Source organism: Dermochelys coriacea, chromosome 10 (genome assembly GCF_009764565.3).
Source record: "Dermochelys coriacea isolate rDerCor1 chromosome 10, rDerCor1.pri.v4, whole genome shotgun sequence".
In the NCBI taxonomy this organism is placed as follows: domain Eukaryota; kingdom Metazoa; phylum Chordata; order Testudines; family Dermochelyidae; genus Dermochelys; species Dermochelys coriacea.
Genome location: NC_050077.1, coordinates 31,520,238 through 31,538,957, shown reverse-complemented (window position 1 = coordinate 31,538,957; position 18,720 = coordinate 31,520,238). Strand labels below are relative to the sequence as shown.

General features: G+C 43.8%; 1 protein-coding gene across 16 annotated transcripts in view; it reads left to right on the top strand.

Annotated features, from left to right (window-relative positions):
- The window catches only part of LOC119863013 (katanin interacting protein), a 166,660-nt gene that overhangs the window by 45,281 nt on the left and 102,659 nt on the right, over positions 1–18,720 (top strand). For all 16 annotated transcript variants that reach the window (XR_006274744.1, XM_038420691.2, XM_038420689.2 and 13 more), the window contains 2 exons: positions 9,255–9,377; positions 15,852–16,110. Coding sequence is in view for 15 of the 16 variants with exons in the window: in XM_038420691.2 (XP_038276619.1) it covers positions 9,255–9,377; positions 15,852–16,110 (382 nt within the window). In the remaining variant the exon portion in view is untranslated. The remainder of the gene's footprint in view (positions 1–9,254; positions 9,378–15,851; positions 16,111–18,720) is intronic.

The window sequence follows — 18,720 nt, the reverse complement described above, 5'->3', positions numbered from 1 at the left end:
ACAATTTTAGCCCTTTTTTGCAGTTTTAAACTTTTATGATATTTTTCCTTATCACTTTGTGATAATCTGCTTTATTTTGTAAAGTATCTAAATATGCTTATACAATTATTTCTCTAAAAGTGTGTAAAAATCCTAATTTTCTTTTATTAACAGTCCAGTGAGCATCTCAGCCAGCTCTTTTTAAACTCTACAAATTATCTGAACCAGCTGATTTAAAAATGTCTGACTTTAGTAGCTGCTGTTTAACATCCTCCAGAGATATTAGTGGAATGGAAAGAGTGTTTTCATCACCTTATAATGAGACTGATAGTCTATTTTTCCCCAGAAAACACAACAGAAATATTTATTGAACACTTCTGCCTTTTCTGCATTATTAGTGATAATTCTATCATTTCCATCTAGTAGTGGACCAACACTATTGTCATGATTCGTTTTGTTTCTAATATCTTTAAAATGTGTATTTATTGTCCTGAACTCTGCTGGCCATAGATTTGTCCTTGTGTCCCATAGCTTCCCTTATCAATTTTATACAGTTCCGAACTTTGGATTTATATTCGTTACTATTAACTTCCCTGTCTTCCAATTGTTATATTATAGCTGCCTTCACTTCCCCTCTAAATCAGATTTTTTTTTTTTTTTTTACCCAACACTACCTTCCTCAGTTATGGAATTGTGACTTTTTGGGCATCTAGTAAGGTGTTCCTAAATGATTCCCAATTATCATTCCCATTTTTCTGATTAAATTCTTCCTCCCAGCGGATTTGGCTCATAACTGTTTTCATCTTTGCACAATTGGCCCTACTAAAGGATTAAGTATATATACTTACTGATTTGGACTTTATTCTGCTTGCACATTATAAATGTGATCAAGTCATGATCACATATACCTAAGCTACCATTATCTTTTAGTTCTATGATCACTTCCTCTTATCTGTTAGGACAAGGTCTACTATTGAATTCTCCCATGTTGGCTGCAACATGTTGAGTTAGGAAATTGTCATCTATAGTATTTAGAAATTCCAGGTTGTTTTAGTACTGGTGGTATGAAACCTCAAGTTTGTCACTCAAATTGAAGTCTCTCATGAGCACACAATTTTTTCCCCCTACACATTATATATAGGTGCTGATAGATTGAGATTCATTTGCTCAGCTGCTGGATCTAAAGCAAAATACTCAGCAAGTAGCGATCAGTTACTTACAAGTGGGAATCTTATCAGGATGATCTCATCACAGTTGCCTCCAGCACCACTCAATAGAGCTTCAACCTCCCTTTGTTTCACAGACTTACTTATAACTTTATATTTTCTGATACATATATATTAGTCTCTCATTTCCATGAAAAATCTCCTCCCCTATCAGTACCGGTTTAGTGTTAGTTCAAACCGATCTTTTCTATCTTATTAGTTACTTTCTCTTTTATTTTTCACACAAACATGATTACCTTGCAATTTTTTACACCCGTGCAGTTCTAGATATGCTTACGCCGTTAAACATTATCAGAATAGACTCTTATAATTCACAGCGGGCCTAAATATGCCTTCATTCTCAACAGGTATGTAAGGAGGCAGTCATCCTGGTCTGTCTTGTGACCTGGTGGTCTGTAGCAGACTCCAACTAGTATCCCATATTGTGCTTTATCTGCTAGGACATTAATCCATAACCATTTACAATCATTTTCTTTCAAGTTATCAGTGGCACGGAAACAGGTAATGCCGTTTTTGATGTTGAGTGCCACTTCCCCACCCCTTTGGCCCATTTGATCCTTCCTAGATAGGTTATAACCATTGATTTAACTTTCCAATTGTGCAGTTCATCCCACCAGGTTTCAGTAATAGCAACTAGATTGAATTTATGCTCCTAATGAGGCAATTTCAATTCCTCATGTTTGTTACCCAGGCTCCTAGCATTAATACTTAGGCAATTAAAGAATTTCTTCTCTTCATGTCCTTTTTTTGTTCTCAACTTCTCCATTTTGTGCTGAGTGCTCAGAGCTTCCCTCTTTTTACCCTACCCTTTTGCTGTTAGGTTAACCCCTTCCTGACTAGTTTAGTCAGCTTGTCCCCTAGGACAGTGGTTTTCAAACTGTGGGTCACGACCCAGTACTGGGTCACGGAAATGTAAGGCACTGGATCACAGTGGCTCTGGTCAGCACTGCTGACCAGGCTGTTAAAAGTCCCATCAGTGGTGCTGCCCAGCTAAGGTAGGCTAGTCCCTATCTGTTCTGACACAATGCTGCGCCCCGGAAGTGGCCAGCAGCAGGTCTGGCTCCTGGATGCGGCGGGGGGTCACGGGCTCCATGCGCTGCCGCAGCCCCAAGCACCAGCTCTGCACTCCCATTGGCCATGAACTGGCCAATGGGTGCTGGTGGGGGCGGTGCCTGTGGGCGAGAGCCACTCAGAGCTGCTTGCATGCCTCTGCCTAGGAGCCGGACCTGCTGCTAGCCGCTTCCGGGGTGCAGCGTGGTCCGTGGTGCCAGGACAGGTGGGAAGCCTGCCTCTGCACCCTGGCTGCACTGCTGACCAGGAGCCACCGGAGGTAAACCCACACCCCAACCCCACGCCCAAACCGGGAGCCCCTTCCTGCACTGCAAACACCTCATCCCCAGCCCCACCCCCACCCCAGAGCTTGCACCCCAGCCCAGAGGCCTGATCCCCAACCCCTGCCCAGCCGCGAGCCCCCTCCCACACCCTGATCCTCATCCCCATACTCTGTTGGTTGCAGGCATCAACATTTTCTTCAACTGGGTTGCCAGAAAAAAAAGTTGAAAACCACTGGCTAGGAGATTGGTCCACCTTCTACTGAGATGGGGCCACAGTAACTACACTGCCCCCTCTCTTCACAGAAGGTGGACCACGTTCCACATAGCGAAAGCCCTCCCACACTACCCCACTACTAACAAGTGATTCACTTCCAGGATCATTCTGCCTTCTGTCTTCCTTCGCTTGTGGGACAGGAAAGAATCTCAGAGAAGATTGGTTGGACATTCTTCTTTTCAGCACACTTCCAAGTTCACTGAAGTAATTTACTAGCTGTGAGATATTTTATGATGCAGAGTCATAGTGCTGATATGAACCATCACTGATGAATCCTTGCCTGTAGACTTCAGAAGTCTATCCAGTCTTAGAGGCACCACACTCTCCTGTTGTCTGCTTGTCCCTTGGCAGAATGTTCTTTTCGAGGTACTGAATCTCCATCAAGGACATCTGTCTTCCTTGGGTGGGTTGGAGAACTCTTTTGCTGGTAAGCTAGTTTTTCTTATAGGTTGGCCCAAGTTGCCATGAATGCCATGTGTCCCATACATCTCTCCATTCCCTTGGATCTGCCTGATCTTGAGAGGTGTCTTCTGTTAGTTTCCATGTTGAGGATCTGATATAGATTTGAAACTTTAGCTGTGTGGAATTGCCTCCTGCTTCTCTTTTCTGGGTGGCCACGTCTGCCTAGCCTCATCTGTCTCCAGCTGTGTAGACACTGCAGTGGACTTCTTGCCTCTAGTTGTTGTGAGCTTCCAGGCCTCCACTCGTACCTATTCCTTTGTGGCCAGCTCCATTCATCCTTGAACCTGAAACCTAACCTGAATCTGGCTGTCTAGGAACTCCTCAGCTCACTGATTCTTAGTAGCATCTCAGCTTGCCACTCCAATCCAAGAATCTTTTCCTCCAGGCACAGCCACCACTTGCTCTTCATGCACAGGAGTCCCTTCTGTTTTCAGGCAAGAAAGAGAACATAGCATATACATTGCAGGTAACTACCACTGTTCCATCGCTTAGCCATCTTGATATCACAGTTGTGGCTGAAACTGGAAGAAAAGCCTCAAACTCCCTTTCAAACTCCCTCCAAAACTCTCCTGTTGAGCTGTCTTGTTTGCAGCTCTCAACTTCATCTAGCAAGTGTCTTTTTATACCAAGTCTTCCCTCCTAGCTCAGGTCAGCGCCTCACCACCAGCGAGCGATTAGTCCTCAGAGACTTAAATAGTGGGCTGATTGAAGCTCCAAGGGCTAGAGCCTCACAGCTTTTAGCAAGGCACCGATCAAAGCTTCAAGGGCTTACTCACAGGCCCGCAGCCTAGCCATACCGGAGTTCATTCCACTAGGATCAAGACATATCTTCTGCCTGTTTGGGGAATATTCCCATTCCTGAAATATGCAGACCAGCTACGCAGATCTTGATCCACACATTTACCATTCACTAGACTCCCAGGTCGGATTTTGGTAGGGCTGTCCTTCAGTCACTATTCAAGTAGGACTCCTCAGACTCTCTTCCAAGCAAATACATAACTGCTTGTTAGTCAGCAAGAGTGGAATCTGTGGACAATCATTTGAAGAAATAATGGTTACTTACTATAACGGGGCTGCCCTTGAGCATGGTCCCTTGCAGTCCTGCAGGTACACTGCCCTCAGCTCCCTTCTGGTTTTGCAATAATTTCCTCAGACCCACGTACCTCAAATAGGTACACCTTTTGGGGGTCTGATTTATTAACTCTTTTACAGAATGCAAAGACATCTTCTTTAGCTCTTCAAGTCCAAGACTCTCTGGGGTCTGTATGGGTTCGAGTAGGCTTCCTCTCCCAATTTTGAGAGTCTCCAGCTTTCCTCCTTGCATGTTTTATGCTCTTAAAATCTCAGGGCTTCAGCTGAGAAGAGATTGCCTTTCAGTGTACTCTGGGTTTTTTGTCTCCTTTCTCTAAATTGTCAGAGAGGGCCACAGGTGGCGATGAAACACTAAATGGGGTGGGCCAATACTCTAAGGTGGCACCCAGATTTCTCTCTCTTTTAGGCCCTTGCTGGCTGGTTCTTGCTCACATGCTCGGGCACTAGCTGATCACCATGTGTGAGGTCAGCAAGGAATTTTCCCCAAACCAGATTAGCAGTGACTTTAGGTATTTTCACCTTGCTCTGCCGGATGGGATGTAGTCGCTTCTGGGACCATCTGCATATATCTCAATACATTCTCTGCCATTACAGGGGCCTCAGGCATTGATGCACCTTGGTCCATCCTGTTCTCTGGCTGTGTCACATAATAGTCTAATCTCCTGTTGGCTGTATTAGATTGGTCTAAATTTGGTTATTGGATTTAGTGTGCGGGTGCTGTTGGTGGCCTGTGATATACAGGAGGTCAGACTAGATGATCTAGAGGTCCCTTCTGGCCGTGAACTCTAGGACATCAGGATTCCTCAGCCCTCCTACTGGATCTGGGTTATAATTCAGGCTAGCTGCAGCCCACTATCAGCTCTCCCCAACTCACCCCCTTTTCCCACTCAGTCCTTTCCTTTAGGCTTGTAGAGGTCAGCAGTCCTCCCACTAGTGAGTAGAGTGAAGAGGTTTTTTTTGTGTGAAACATTGGTCCATCTTCTACGATGAGTGGGCTCTATAGTCTGGATGGCCTCCACTTCAATAGAAGGGGACCCACTCTCCTCAGGGATAGGCTAGCTAGAGTAATCAGGGGGTCATTTAGCTAAAAGCAAAAGGGGAGTTTAAAAAGAGGGAAGATATGCAGACTCAGCACAAAATGGAGAGATTGAAAACAAAATTAATCAAGGAACCAAAGGACAAGAAGAGAAGAAATTCTTGAATTGTCTATACACTATTGCTAGGAGCCTGAGTAACAAACAAAAAGAAGTGGAATTGCTCATTCATAAACACAAATTTGATCTAGCTGGTATTACTGAAATCTGGTGGGTTGACTTCCATGATTTGGAATGTTAAAAATCAATGGTCATAGCCTATTTAGGAAGGATCAAGGCAAAAGGGAGAGTGGCACTCTAAGTAGAAAATGGCACAAGGCTTAACACAGAAGAAAATTATCTTGAATGCTTATGCATCAGTGTCCTAACATATAAAGCATAAGATGGGGTTTTGGTTGGTGTCTGCTGTAGACCACCAAATCACACTAGAGAACAGGATGGTCAGCTCCTTACACACCTATCTATAATGTGTAAGAAAAAAATCTCTGTGATCATGGTGGATTTCAGTTTGAATTATATATGCTGGAGGTCTCATGCTCCCAGTACCAAAACATCCTTGATATTTCTGAACATTATAGATAACAGTTTTCTAACTCAAAAAGCATTGTAGCCAACATGGGAATTCTTTATTAGATCTCATCTTGACAAATAAAGAGGTCAAGGTACACTTAGGCCTGCCTCATTGCAGGGGGACTTGATCTATGTACACTGTTGAATATATATACTTATGTTCATGGCAGGGGGACAGACTTGAGGTCCCTTTCCGGCCTACATTTTTATGATTCTGTGGTAGTGGTAAAAATGAAGGACTTCCCCTTGATTTCCCTGGAGAAATCAAGTTCTTAAAAATAAATCTTATTTAGCTGCATTCCCCTCATGCTTGAGTAAGCACCGCACATGTCTGTTGTAACAAAACAGGCAATATGGATTTAGAAGCCTAACTATTTTGAAAATCTTGGCTGTATGTTTTTATAGAACAACAAGAAGTTTTTTTCCAAAAAGAAAAGGAGTACTTGTGGCACCTTAGAGACTAACAAATTAAGTACTCCTTTTCTTTTTGCGAATACAGACTAACATGGCTGCTACTCTGAAACCTTTTTTTCCAAAGATATCCATCTTTGGAAAATAATAAGCACAAAAATGTATCTACATAAGAAACATAACCAACACTATAGAAAGTTGTAACAGTAGAGGAAAAAAAACCCAAAGTTGCTGGCTAAAGAGGTAGAAAACAGCAAATATATTATTCTTGTGTATGTGTGGAAGACGGAAACAAAAGTCCTGTGTGTTGGAGGGAGGACAAACACAAAACCAGGCATAGGAAGGCTAAGATGCTTCCAAACCTCTTCAGAAAGTTAAATAATAGAACCTTTCATCCAAAATAATAAAATCATATGGGGCATCACTTACAGGTTCTTAATGCATATCCTAAACCAGAATTCCTGTTTACATGACAGATGTAAGCAATAATGTTTTATAATCATGTGGTGCTTTGTAGGTCTGCGACCAGCCATTGAAATGGCAATACTTTTAATACTTTTAGCATGACCCCCATGTGGTGCTCCCCCACTTGCTTTGCCATGGAAAAGAAGCCCTTGAGGAATTCCACCATGATTTCAACAATTTCCATCCCACCATCAACCTCAGCCTGGACCAGTCCACACAAGAGATCCACTTCCTGGACAATACGGTGCTAATAAGCAATGGTCACATAAACACCACCCTATACCGGAAGCCTACTGACCGCTATGCCTATCTACATGCCTCCAGCTTTTATCCAGACCATACCATGCGATCCATTGTCTACAGCCAAGCTCTACAATACAACCGCATTTGCTCCAACCACTCAGACAGAGACAAACACTTACAAGATCTCTATCAAGCATTCTTACTGCCTAAGTGAAGAAACAGATTGACAGAGCTAGAAGAGTACCCAGAAGTCACCTTCTACAGGACAGGCCCAACAAAGAAAATAACAGAACGCCACTAGCCATCACCTTCAGCCCCCAACTAAAACCTCTCCAACGCATCATCAAGGATCTACAACCTATCCTGAAGGACGATCCATCACTCTCACAGATCTTGGGAGAAAGGCCAGTCCTTGCTTACAGACAGCCCCCCAATCTGAAGCAAATACTCACCAGCAACCACACACCACATGACAGAACCACTAACCCAGGAACCTATCCTTGCAACAAAGCCCGTTGCCAACTCTGTCCACATATCTATTCAGGGGATACCATCATAGGGCCTAATCACATCAGCCACACGATCAGAGGCTCGTTCACCTGCACATCTACCATGTGATATATGCCATCATGTGCCAGCAGTGCCCCTCTGCCATGTATATTGGCCAAACTGGACAGTCTCTACGTAAAAGAATCAATGGACAAATCAGACTTCAAGAATTATAACATTAAAAAACCAGTCGGAGAACACGTCAATCTCTTTGGTCACTCGATTACAGACTTAAAAGTGGCAATTCTTCAACAAAAAAACTTCAAAAACAGACTCCAACGAGAGACTGCTGAATTGGAATTAATTTGGAAACTGGATACAATTAACTTAGGCTTGAATAAAGACTGGGCGTGGATGGGTCATTACACAAAGTAAAACTATTTCCCCATGTTTATTCTCCCCCCCCCACTCCCCCAACTGTTCCTCAGACGTTCTTGTCAACTGCTGGAAATGGACCACCTTGATTATCACTACAAAAAGTTTTTTCCTCTCCTCTCTCCTGCTGGTAATAGCGCAACTTACCTGATCACTCTCGTTACAGTGTGTATGGTAACACCCATTGTTTCATGTTCTCTGTGTATATAAATATCCCCACTGTATTTTCCACTGAATGCATCCGAAGAAGTGACCTGTAGCTCACGAAAGCTTATGCTCAAATAATTTTGTTAGTCTCTAAGGTGCCACAAGTCCTCCCTTTTCTTTTTGCGGATACAGACTAACACGGCTGCTACTCTGAAACTTTGTCAATGTTTTGATTTTTAATGTATGAGATAGGTGTCCACAGCACTGTATGGACATGTATAATTAATTTTATTTATTCATATTTTTAAAACACATGTAGAAATCAGGTGATTACTGTTCCCCCCCTTGGTGCAGATAGAATGTGGCTCTTTAGAGGAGGCAATGTCTTGATTGAAGTAGTAGAGGGAATGTCAAGCATCCCCTGGATTGATTCACAGAAGTACTCAGGACAAAATTTTGATGCATACTGCTGACAGGTATCAGTATCAGGTGTGCAGGGTGTGTCACAGGGGTGGAAGAGGTGGTACAGGGACTGTCCTTTTGCTACATGGGTGACAAAGTCACAGTCAGCAATAAAATTTCTTGTTCCCCAGGGTGCCTTCCCTACACCGTGGAGCGCTTTAGGTTGGCTATATGTTGGATTTATCAGCGGGTACAGAGTAGGTCTGGGGCACTTTCACACACTCTTTCTGAGGTGTAGTGCAGGCAGGCCTCATGGTGTCTCGGTCCTTGCACAGAAAGATACGAAGTTCTTTATGCCTGTACAGCACAGGCTGAATACAGTGTGAATACTTTCTCTTTGCTGCCTTGTTTTTAAATTCAAATAGTTTTATTGTTTAAAGTGTTTATAAGATTTCTAAGATAATTTCCCTAAACATTTTCTAATTCTTTTAAAAGTAAAACCTCCATTGTATATTGGATTGCTCTCTCTTTTCTCTTTCAAGAGACCTCCTATCCACCCTTGGTTGTCTATGAGCAGGGAATGTACCTGTAAGTGAAGCTACAGTGAGTTGTTCTGTATTTTTGCTTCCAGAATCTCAAGTCTCCCAAAAGCAGTCCTGTCAGTGACTTTAAATTCACCACTCGGAACCCAGAACTCCAAGTACACGACGATGTGGAAAAGGAAAGAATACTTTTAAGTATTGATGATGTAAAGGTGTGGTACAGCCTTTTATATTTTCCCAAACTTTATAAATAATCTGATAATAGAACAATTTTTATCAAAAGCTTCGCAGGGTGATTGGAACTGAAACCATTTCTTTTTCAGGAAGATGAGAGTCCCAGGTGTTCTTCATAGCTTCAGGTCATCCCCTGTGCCCATGCGTACACATACATGTACACACACACATGCCCTTCAACCAAATTCTCTAGCCTGAAATCTCTGCCTCTCCCCGCTCCTATGTCCCTGATCCCTCTGGCCCTTTGACTCCTCTGTCGTACTTCCCTACTCTGTTCCCCTGGTGCACCATGCAGCAGCTCACTCAGCCCCATATTCACCCCAAAACTGTACTGTCCTTGCCTGCCCCAATGGTGCTCCGGAGCCCAATTTCACCACCAGAGCCTAACTCATGCCTCCTGCAGCCCAGCTTTCCTGAGTCACCAGGGATATTCATAGATTTATGTATTAAGGGCAGAAGGGAACCGTTAGATCTCTACTCTAACTTTCTACATAACATAGGCCAGAGAATTAAATCCAGTTATCAAAAAAAGAAAAAAAAAAAAAAGCTTGTAATGCTGTAATTAGAGACTGTATCACAATGCATTCCTAACTGGCATTTCCTAATTTCTGACTGCTTGACTTTGCAACCTGAGTGTTCTTTTAATGTTTATAGTTTTTTTGTGTGTAATTTCCTAAATTTATAAAAAAGTAAGCTGAAGAAAACAGGATTTCCATCATGTGGAACCCCATATTGACTCCTACATGATTCATCAGCAGAGTTAAAAGTTTTACATCTACAGCATGGACTGCTGCCACTTGAGCTAACAAAGTCACTGCTAGCAGTAATAAATTGTCATCCTCTGTATTGTGAGGAAGGTGAAGCACAATGTCGAAGGACAACTACCTCCAGGGCATGCCCTCAGGTGGTCCTGCAGTGTTCCAATGCCTCAATTTTCCCTTTCCATGAACTTGCCATTCCATTTTTTACAGGGGATCACCTACTCCACCATATGTGATAAGATGCACCATCCTGTGGTAGGTTGTGAAATGACTGGTGCATCTGCCTCAGTTTGCCCTTTCTTCCAGCATCCCAGTAACTCCATGCAGGCTTTCAGAGAATAAATAGCCCTTTACAGGGTTAATTTATTACAGAAGGTCCAAAAATCATAATCCAGATTTTCCCAGCACAGTCAATCTTTCAAATTCCACCAGTCTGTCAACATACCAATTACAGCTACAGTGTCTCTCACCATGTCCCAGCACTTCAGCATGGCTCTGGCATTTCTTACCACACCTCACCCCAGCACCTCTAGCTAAGGAGCTTCTCCACCCTGTTTCTAGCTTCTGCCTGGAGACATCAGTGGGCTCCCCCTTTAATCATTCCCCAGCCTTCATCCCTCTGGCTTCAGCTCTGCAGCTTAGAGAGTCAGCAGACATCTGCCTCTGTGGGTCTCAGCCTTCAGCTCTCTCTGGGCATGGCTCTCTGGCCTGGGAAAGTATGTAAGTGACCCTCCCACAGCTGTCTTCCCAAGTCCACCAACATGACCTGGATCCATTGCTCAATAAGAAAATGCTCCCTGCTCCCTCCTTCAGGGGCATCTCTTTCCTGAAGTTCTCAACACAGCTCTCCTCTTCTTCTGAGCTTTCTCTGGACTCTGAATTCTTCTAGTCTGGGTTCTGAATGCTCTCGTGTCTTTGAGCTGTCTTATTTATAACTTTCAGGGCAGCTCTCCCTCCTAATTACACCTAACTAGGGCACCTGTACTTGGACTGGGGACCTGGGCCTAATTTCATTTACAGGGCCAGCTACCCTGTTACACATACATTTTATTAGTGGATTTCACAGTTGCTGGCTGTTATCAGAGGAATGTTGACATTAGAGAAATCCTGGGTTCTATTCCAGATTCTGAGGGGAAGTTACAGACCATTCTGCCCCTGTTTTGCCCCAAGCCTGATCCCTTTTGCCCCACTGATCCCTCCAACCTGTCTCAGTCCATCTTCACCTCAGCTTCTTGTCCTAGTTCCTTCTCCCTTTTCTCGGTCTTCATTCCAGTCTTCTCCTTTCACTACCATTCCAGTGTGGGTGCTTCCTCTTTCTCTTCCTCACTGCCTGGGCACCAGCAGAGGGAACATTGAGAGCACCAGTAGAGACAGTATCCCTGCACTTAGTTCTTGTGCCTGGCATCCTAATTGTTCTTGGCATCCAAGAGGAGCAATTGCAGGGCAAGTCCAGCTCAACTGTGGCTATCCTGGGATGATGCATGCTCCGTACAAATAAAATCTTGGGAGACGTTAGCTTTCAAATTCTAACAAGACTCTGTTGAACTTGAATGCATTAAGATCTTCAGAGACTTATGCATTGGCCAAATTAGGGAGAATTTTCATAGGGACAGCAAAAAGCTGACACCAGGGCAACTCTCTACCAAATTTAATTCCTTGCTCCAAAGAATGGAAGCATTAGAGTTTCTCATTGAAACAGCTTTAAAAAAATGTTATGTGGGCAAAGCAACGTATTTTTCCTTAACCTCTTTTTGGGAAATGGCTGAACTTTTTTGCTGAAATCTTCCAAATAATTCAGCCTGAGCTTAATACCCAGCATGGAAAACTTCAGCCTGAATGGTCAGTTTGTCAAAGTAAAAAGCAGCTGAAAACTAAGTCTTATAATAGAAAGTATTATTAATAATAATTAGTAATACAGAAATGCCAGATTTCAATGCACACGGATATAGTCTCTGTGTTTTTTTTCACAGGGTTGCTGTCTCATTCAGGTCCCAATCATATACCACTAAAGTCAATGGGAGTAAAGGGAGCAGAACTGAGCCCTCATTGCACAGCAGAGGCAATGAGTTGGCTGGGTGGGGGGCATTTGGGGTCATGTGCCCACCCAGATTTGCCGCTTGACTTATACTGAACATACTCACACAGACTGAGCATGCTCAGTAACACTGCTGAAGCTGGCTTCCCTCACTCTGATGGATGGTGCTTACTGAATGAGGCAGCTGTTCAGCACTGCTTTTTAACCTCATTATTCATTATATGGCACCAGGATTTATTTACTGCACACTGTCCAAACCCTGCACTGAATAGGGAATTACTTATTTCCTCACAACTTTTCTGCTATGCTGCTCACCATGATATCTGAGTCTCATAGACATTAAAGAATTAATATTCACAGCACCCTGGTGAAGTAGGAAAGAATTATTAATCTCATTTTACAGAGGGGGATCTGAGATGTAAAGAGATTTTGGCCAACATTTATAAAAGGGTACATGAATTTTAAGTGCCTCAGTTATTGGATACCCAGCTTGGGATACTTTAGGGCTAGATTTACAAGGGAGATTTAAGCTAGCAGCTAAGCGCCTAAGTGCAGTGTTTAGGCACCACTGACATTCACAGAACCACAGTTCAGCTGCCGTGTAATCTATTGGTGCATAAAGTCTATAGGTGTCTAATTTTCCTCTGTTAAAGTCCTCCTGACAACTAAATTTCTTCCTCTGGGCCTGCACACAGCCTCCTGAAACTCAACACTGCCGAGCAGCTTGGCACTTAACTCCTGCTAAACTCCAGCAACATTCACAAGCTAGACATTCCCCTGCCTCTCTCGCCTGATCTGGTAGATACGCTCAGAAGCTGCCTAAGAACACACGTACCAAATCTTGCCCCTCACAAAAATCCAGCTGAGGTGGTGTCCCCAATAGCCGATGGTTGGAGCACTCCCTTAGGATGTGGGAGACCTGGTTTCAAATCCCTGTTCTGCTTCCTAGCTGAATGCCCTAAGATAGAGGGTATTCTGGGGTGGGGCTCTCTCATTCTCTCCTGTTCAACTTGTTCCACTTTGTGTAAAATACTTTAATATTCAGGAGGTCAGAGAGAGAGTGACTGGATAGCCTAGTGATTAGCACACGCCCATGGCAGACCTGCGTTCCAGCCCCTGCTGCAGTGAATAGTTCAGTGTTTCATCCAAAGTCAAACCATTTCAACAGGTGAGATTAAAAAAGACAGCCCCCATCCCCACCCCAGAATATCCTGTAGCCCAGTGGTTAGGAGATGCAATTAGGAGACCTAGGTTCAAGTCCTTGCTCTGAATCAGGCAGAATGGGGACTTAACCTGGATCTCCTACATCCTGGGTGAGTGCTCTAATGACTGCACTCTTGGGAATAAAGGAGGGTGGCACCTTCTCTTCATTTTTTACTTGAGAAAGGGTTGTTCCGGTTTAGATCCCTAACTCCAGGAGAGGGTTCACAGTTGTGAATTCTGAGCATACTCCAGCCCAGAGTTAGGCATCTATAACGGGTTGCCCCCTTTCAAGGCGCCATCTGATGTGCTGAGATACCACTGAGCCCACCTGTTCTGTCAACATGGGCCCCCTTTAACTTGTCTTGCTGAGCCAGGCTCTTAAACCTCCTCTAGCACACACACAGGCAGGGTCACATCCAGCTGCAGAAAGACACAGACACTGAGATCAGCTCTGGGAAGACTCAGCTTAAGGGACTTACTCCAGTACTCAGGTGCCCACCTCCCTTAGAGTGCAGACCCAAAGGTATATTGTCTTGTGCTGTATAGAAGAATCTGCATAGCGCAAGCTCATAAAAAATCACCCTCTTCCTCAATGTGAAGAGAGATATGCACCCTGTCTTGTCCCCCCCCCCCAGTTAGAAATTGCACAAACTGGGTTTAATAATAAACAAAACAAATTTATTAACTATAAAAGGCAGATTTTAAGTGATTATAAGAAAGAGCAAACAGAACAAAGCAGATTACTAAGCAAATAAAACAAAGCATGCACACGAAGCTTGATTCACTAAAGAAATTGGTTACAAAATGTAATTTCTCACCCTAAATGTTGAATTAGACTGGATGCAGAGCTTCTGTTGCTCAGAGTTCCAGTTATTTCTTACAGACTGGTCCCCTCTCCCAGTCTGGACTCAACCCTGCCTTTCCCTTCAGGTTAGTTTCTTTGTCCCTTCAGGTTCTTTCAGCAGTCCTTCTTCTTGGGTAGGCAATGGAGGAGAGTCTGGAATGCCTTCCTTCCCAGCCTTAAATAGAATTTACATAAGGCAGGAAGCCTTTTGTTTCCCAAACTTGACCTCCCCATCCTGTGAATGGAAAATTACTAGAAGTCCAAGACCGTGTACACTACCAGGTGGCAGGACCACCTGACCGATTAGTGTTACAGCTGCATCCCAGGATGACTCTTAGGAAGGAGAGAGATTAGTATCTTCACAGTCTTTTTGTTTCTTCCTAATGGGCCATCAGCCCTGTCTGGTTTTTCACTGTTGTACCTGAAGGGCTAGTTGTGGGTGTCACCCAAAGTAGCACATTTGAAATACAGATACAGGGTCAATATTCCTAACTTCAGATATAGAAACGATACAGGCATACAGATTGGATAATCACATTCAGTAAATCATAACCTTTCCAATTCTATCTTACATGAGCCATCTTGCATAAAGTATATCTCAGTTATGCCATATCCATATCATAAGCATATTTCCATAAGAATATGGAGTGTAACATCACAGCATTCAGCTTCCTTTCAGGGACAGGGCTTAGGCCCCAGCTTTCTCCTTGGCATTTCCTACTGGCTAGCTTAAGTGGCTTCCTGCTCTACACTCTGGCTTCTGTGAATCCCTTTTTTTGGTACCCAACTATCTCCATGCATTGTATGAGGAGTCCAGGCATCCAGCTCGGGGTTGTGAATTCTACTTGTTGGCAGGGTGCTTAGCTCTGTATTTGAATCTAGGGCCTAAAGTTAAGCATGCACAACTCCTGTGGGATTCAGCTACAATTCTGAATGATCAGCACTTCAGAAAATCATTCCCTAGCTAGCTCAAGTTGATTTCCCAGTAAATGAGGAACACACAATTATCAGCCACCTCTGAAAATACTGATTTTAAGTAACTTATCCAAAATCCTATTAAAAGTCTTTAGCAGAGCCAGGACTAGAACCCAGTTCTCCTTGGACTTAGTCCAGCACCTTGTCAAGAAAACCATCTTTTGTCTTCCTTGAGTCCCCTGCTTCCCCATGATGAACTTTTGGAGTAAATGAGCTTGGGTGCTACAGCCATCAATCTTGGTTAATATTCAGACCTGTCTTACTCACTGCCCCTCTTTTGTATGTAATTTTCTAGATTAAAAAAAAAGAAGGGACTTCTGTCATATGTAACTTTAATAATATTCACCTGGGTTGTTAATAGGATTTGAACCTGGGACATTCAAATCCCCACCATAGATACCACAACTTGAGCCAAAGCCGTCAGCCGTAGTAGGCTGTTATTGTCTATGGACCAGCTACTGCTAGAGTCAGTTGTGTATTGCACTGAAACAGTGGGTTACGCATGCAGGAGTAGCCCCATTCTATAAAAGCAGAGTCGGTTTTTCCTTCTTGGGGGTGGGAGGAGCAGCAGTTTAATTGAAAATTGAAAGACATATGTGAGATTTTGCTGACAAATCTGTCTGGATTGTACAAGGAATTGAGAAGAAGTTTGGAACTCAGTGTAAGTCAGAAAAGGATGGAGAAGGAATGTTCTAGTGATGACTATGACTCTGTTGAGGAGGATGTGCTTTTGGAGCACTCTCAAATGGAAGAGACAGTTGCAAGTTTTGGAAGCCTCCAGTTGCCCAGTGGTGAGTCATTACTGAAGGATGTTCCCAAGTATCAGGAGGCTGGAAGGTGCTGTGACCTTGATGCTGGTGCTCTCGTGCTGGAATTTAAGCAGAATCTGACAAGTAAGTCTTTGTGTCCTGTACCAGTTCAGCTGCAGTGTTGCAGTAGTAATTCTAGTTTTTATTCATAGAGTTTGTGGCTAAAAGGGAACCTTATGTCATCTAATCTGACCTCTTATATACCACAGGCCATTATGTTTCATGCAGGTATCCCTGCATTTAGGCCAGTAATATGTGTTTGATTATAGCATATCTTCCAAAAAGGATTCCAATCTTTCTGAAGAATTCAAGAGATGGAGAATCTACCATTTCCCTTGGTAGTTTGTTCCAATGTTTAATCACCCTCTCTGTGAAATATTGGTGCCATGTTTCCAGTTTGAATTTATCTGGTTTCAGCTTCCCGCCATTGGTTCTTGTTCTGCCTTTCTCCACTAGATTAAAGAGCCCTTTTGGTACCTGGTGTTTTTTCCCCACGTAATCAAGCCATCTCTCAATCTTCTTTTTGATAAACCGAACAGATTGAGTTCTTTGTCTCTCACTGCAAGGCATTTTCGCCAGCCCTTGAATAATTTTGTGGCTCTTTTCTGCATCCTCTCCAGTTTTTCAATATCCTGTTTAAATGTAGACACTAGAACTGTATGCAGTATTCCAGTACTGGTCTCGCTAATTGTAATGAGAGACTGTCTCCCTAGATCATGTCCCCTAGTCATCAGCTCACTGGCTATTCATACCACCTAGTGGGTTCAAGTCCTGGTTTGGCAGTAGTGCCTGGTGGGTTCAAACCTGTGGGTTGATGGTAGTGCTTAGATGGTTTGAGCCTGGGGGTTGGAGGTAGGAGAACCCAGGCCCTCTCACTCCTCCGGTTCCAACCAGGGCCCTGGGGCAGGCAGTTCAGGTGTGCAACATGGGTCAGGGTATCACCCAGCCTTTTCCCTGGGTTACTTCCTATTGCAGGGGTTGGCAACCTGCAGCACACGTGGCAAAGGCGGCATGCGAGCCAATTTTTACTGCCAAGCTGCTGCCAGCCGGGGTCCCGGCCACTGGCCCCACTCAGCCCGCTGCCTGCCTGGGTGAACGGAACTCCGGGCCAGCAGCGGGCTGAGCGGGGCCAGCAGCCAGGACTCCAGCTGGCAGGAGCCAGCGGCCGGAACCTCAGACCACTGGCCGCGCTCAGCCCGCTGCCAGTCTTGGGTTCCATCGGGGGCCATTGTAAATGTAAAATTTATTACTGTCACGCAAAACCTTAAATTAATGAAGACTTGGCACACCATTTCTCAATGTTTGCCAACCTCTGTCCTATTGCATCCCTGCCTCTCTAGAGGCACAGCGAAGGCCTGGATAATGACCTGCAACATGTACCCCCAGAAGGGGAGCAGGAGGTTCCCTTCCCCACTCACAAGCAGATGCTCTGCTGTCTCTTCTGCATTGGTTTGTGGCTCTGAGTCTTTTCAGGGCTGTGTGGAGTTCCTTCTGGATTCCTGCATGAGCTACCAGTGGAAGTCGGCTCCCTTGCACTGACTGCCCTGATTGAGCTGTGCTGTGCCCTTGTAAGCTCTGTCTCAATTGACAGCATGTCCAGAAGGCTCTGCTGGGTAGAGCCTCCTGTGACTAGAGCTGCTCCTTAATCCCCTTTTCCCCAGTGTGGGGTTTGTACTCCATCATACCAACACAGAGTGAAATCACCTCTATACTTCCCTCTTTATCCATCCAAGAATCTCATTATCCTTTTTTGTCATAGCATCACACTGGGAGCTCATGTTTAGTTGCTTGTCCACTGTGACCCTTACCTCCTTTTAACAGTCACTGTTTTCCAGAATAGTCTCCCATTCTGTAAGTATAGCCTGCATTCCTTGTTCCTAGACGTATAACTTTCCATTTGTCTGTATTAAAACACATGGTTTTTATCCAGGTTACCAAGTGAATCCAGATCACTCTCTATGAATCCTGTCCTCATTATTTACTGTTCCACCTATCTTTGTTTCATCTGCAAATTTGATCAGCCGTGATTTTTCATTTGATTCTGGATCATTGATGTAAATGGTTGAATAGCATTGGGCCTAGAACTGATCCCTGTGGAACGCCACTAGAAACATCCCGTTCAATGATGATTACTTGTTGAGACCTATCCGTTACACAGTTCTTCATCCATTTAACAAGAGTGTTGTTGCTATTGGACATGGCTAATTTTTAAGCAGAATATCGTGATATCAATTCAAATGTCTTACAAAAGTCTAAGTCTATTATATCTGCCCTGTTACCTTTATCAACCAATCTTGTAATCTCATCAAAGAATGAAATGAGGTTTGTTTTATAAGATCTATTTTCCATGAAACCATGTTGGCATTAATTATATTCCTGTCCTTTAATTCTTTATTATTTGAATCCTATATCAGCTTTTCTATTAATTTGCCCAGTAATTATGTCTTTGACAGCCTTTGTTCATTCCCACTTGTGGCATATGGTGCACCTGACATCAAGCTGTGGAACTGCCTTTAAAAGCCATGTCTGTTTGTAGGGTGCACAAGTGGTCTCACACAAGGGAAATGTCATCTTCCTACACTATATAAAGGAGTGCATTCCCTGGCTGCCTCAGTTCCTTTGCTGCTTCAGCAGAGAACTAACAGAACTCACCTCATGTCCTTGAATTGCTCCATTGTAGTCTAATTCTCTTCT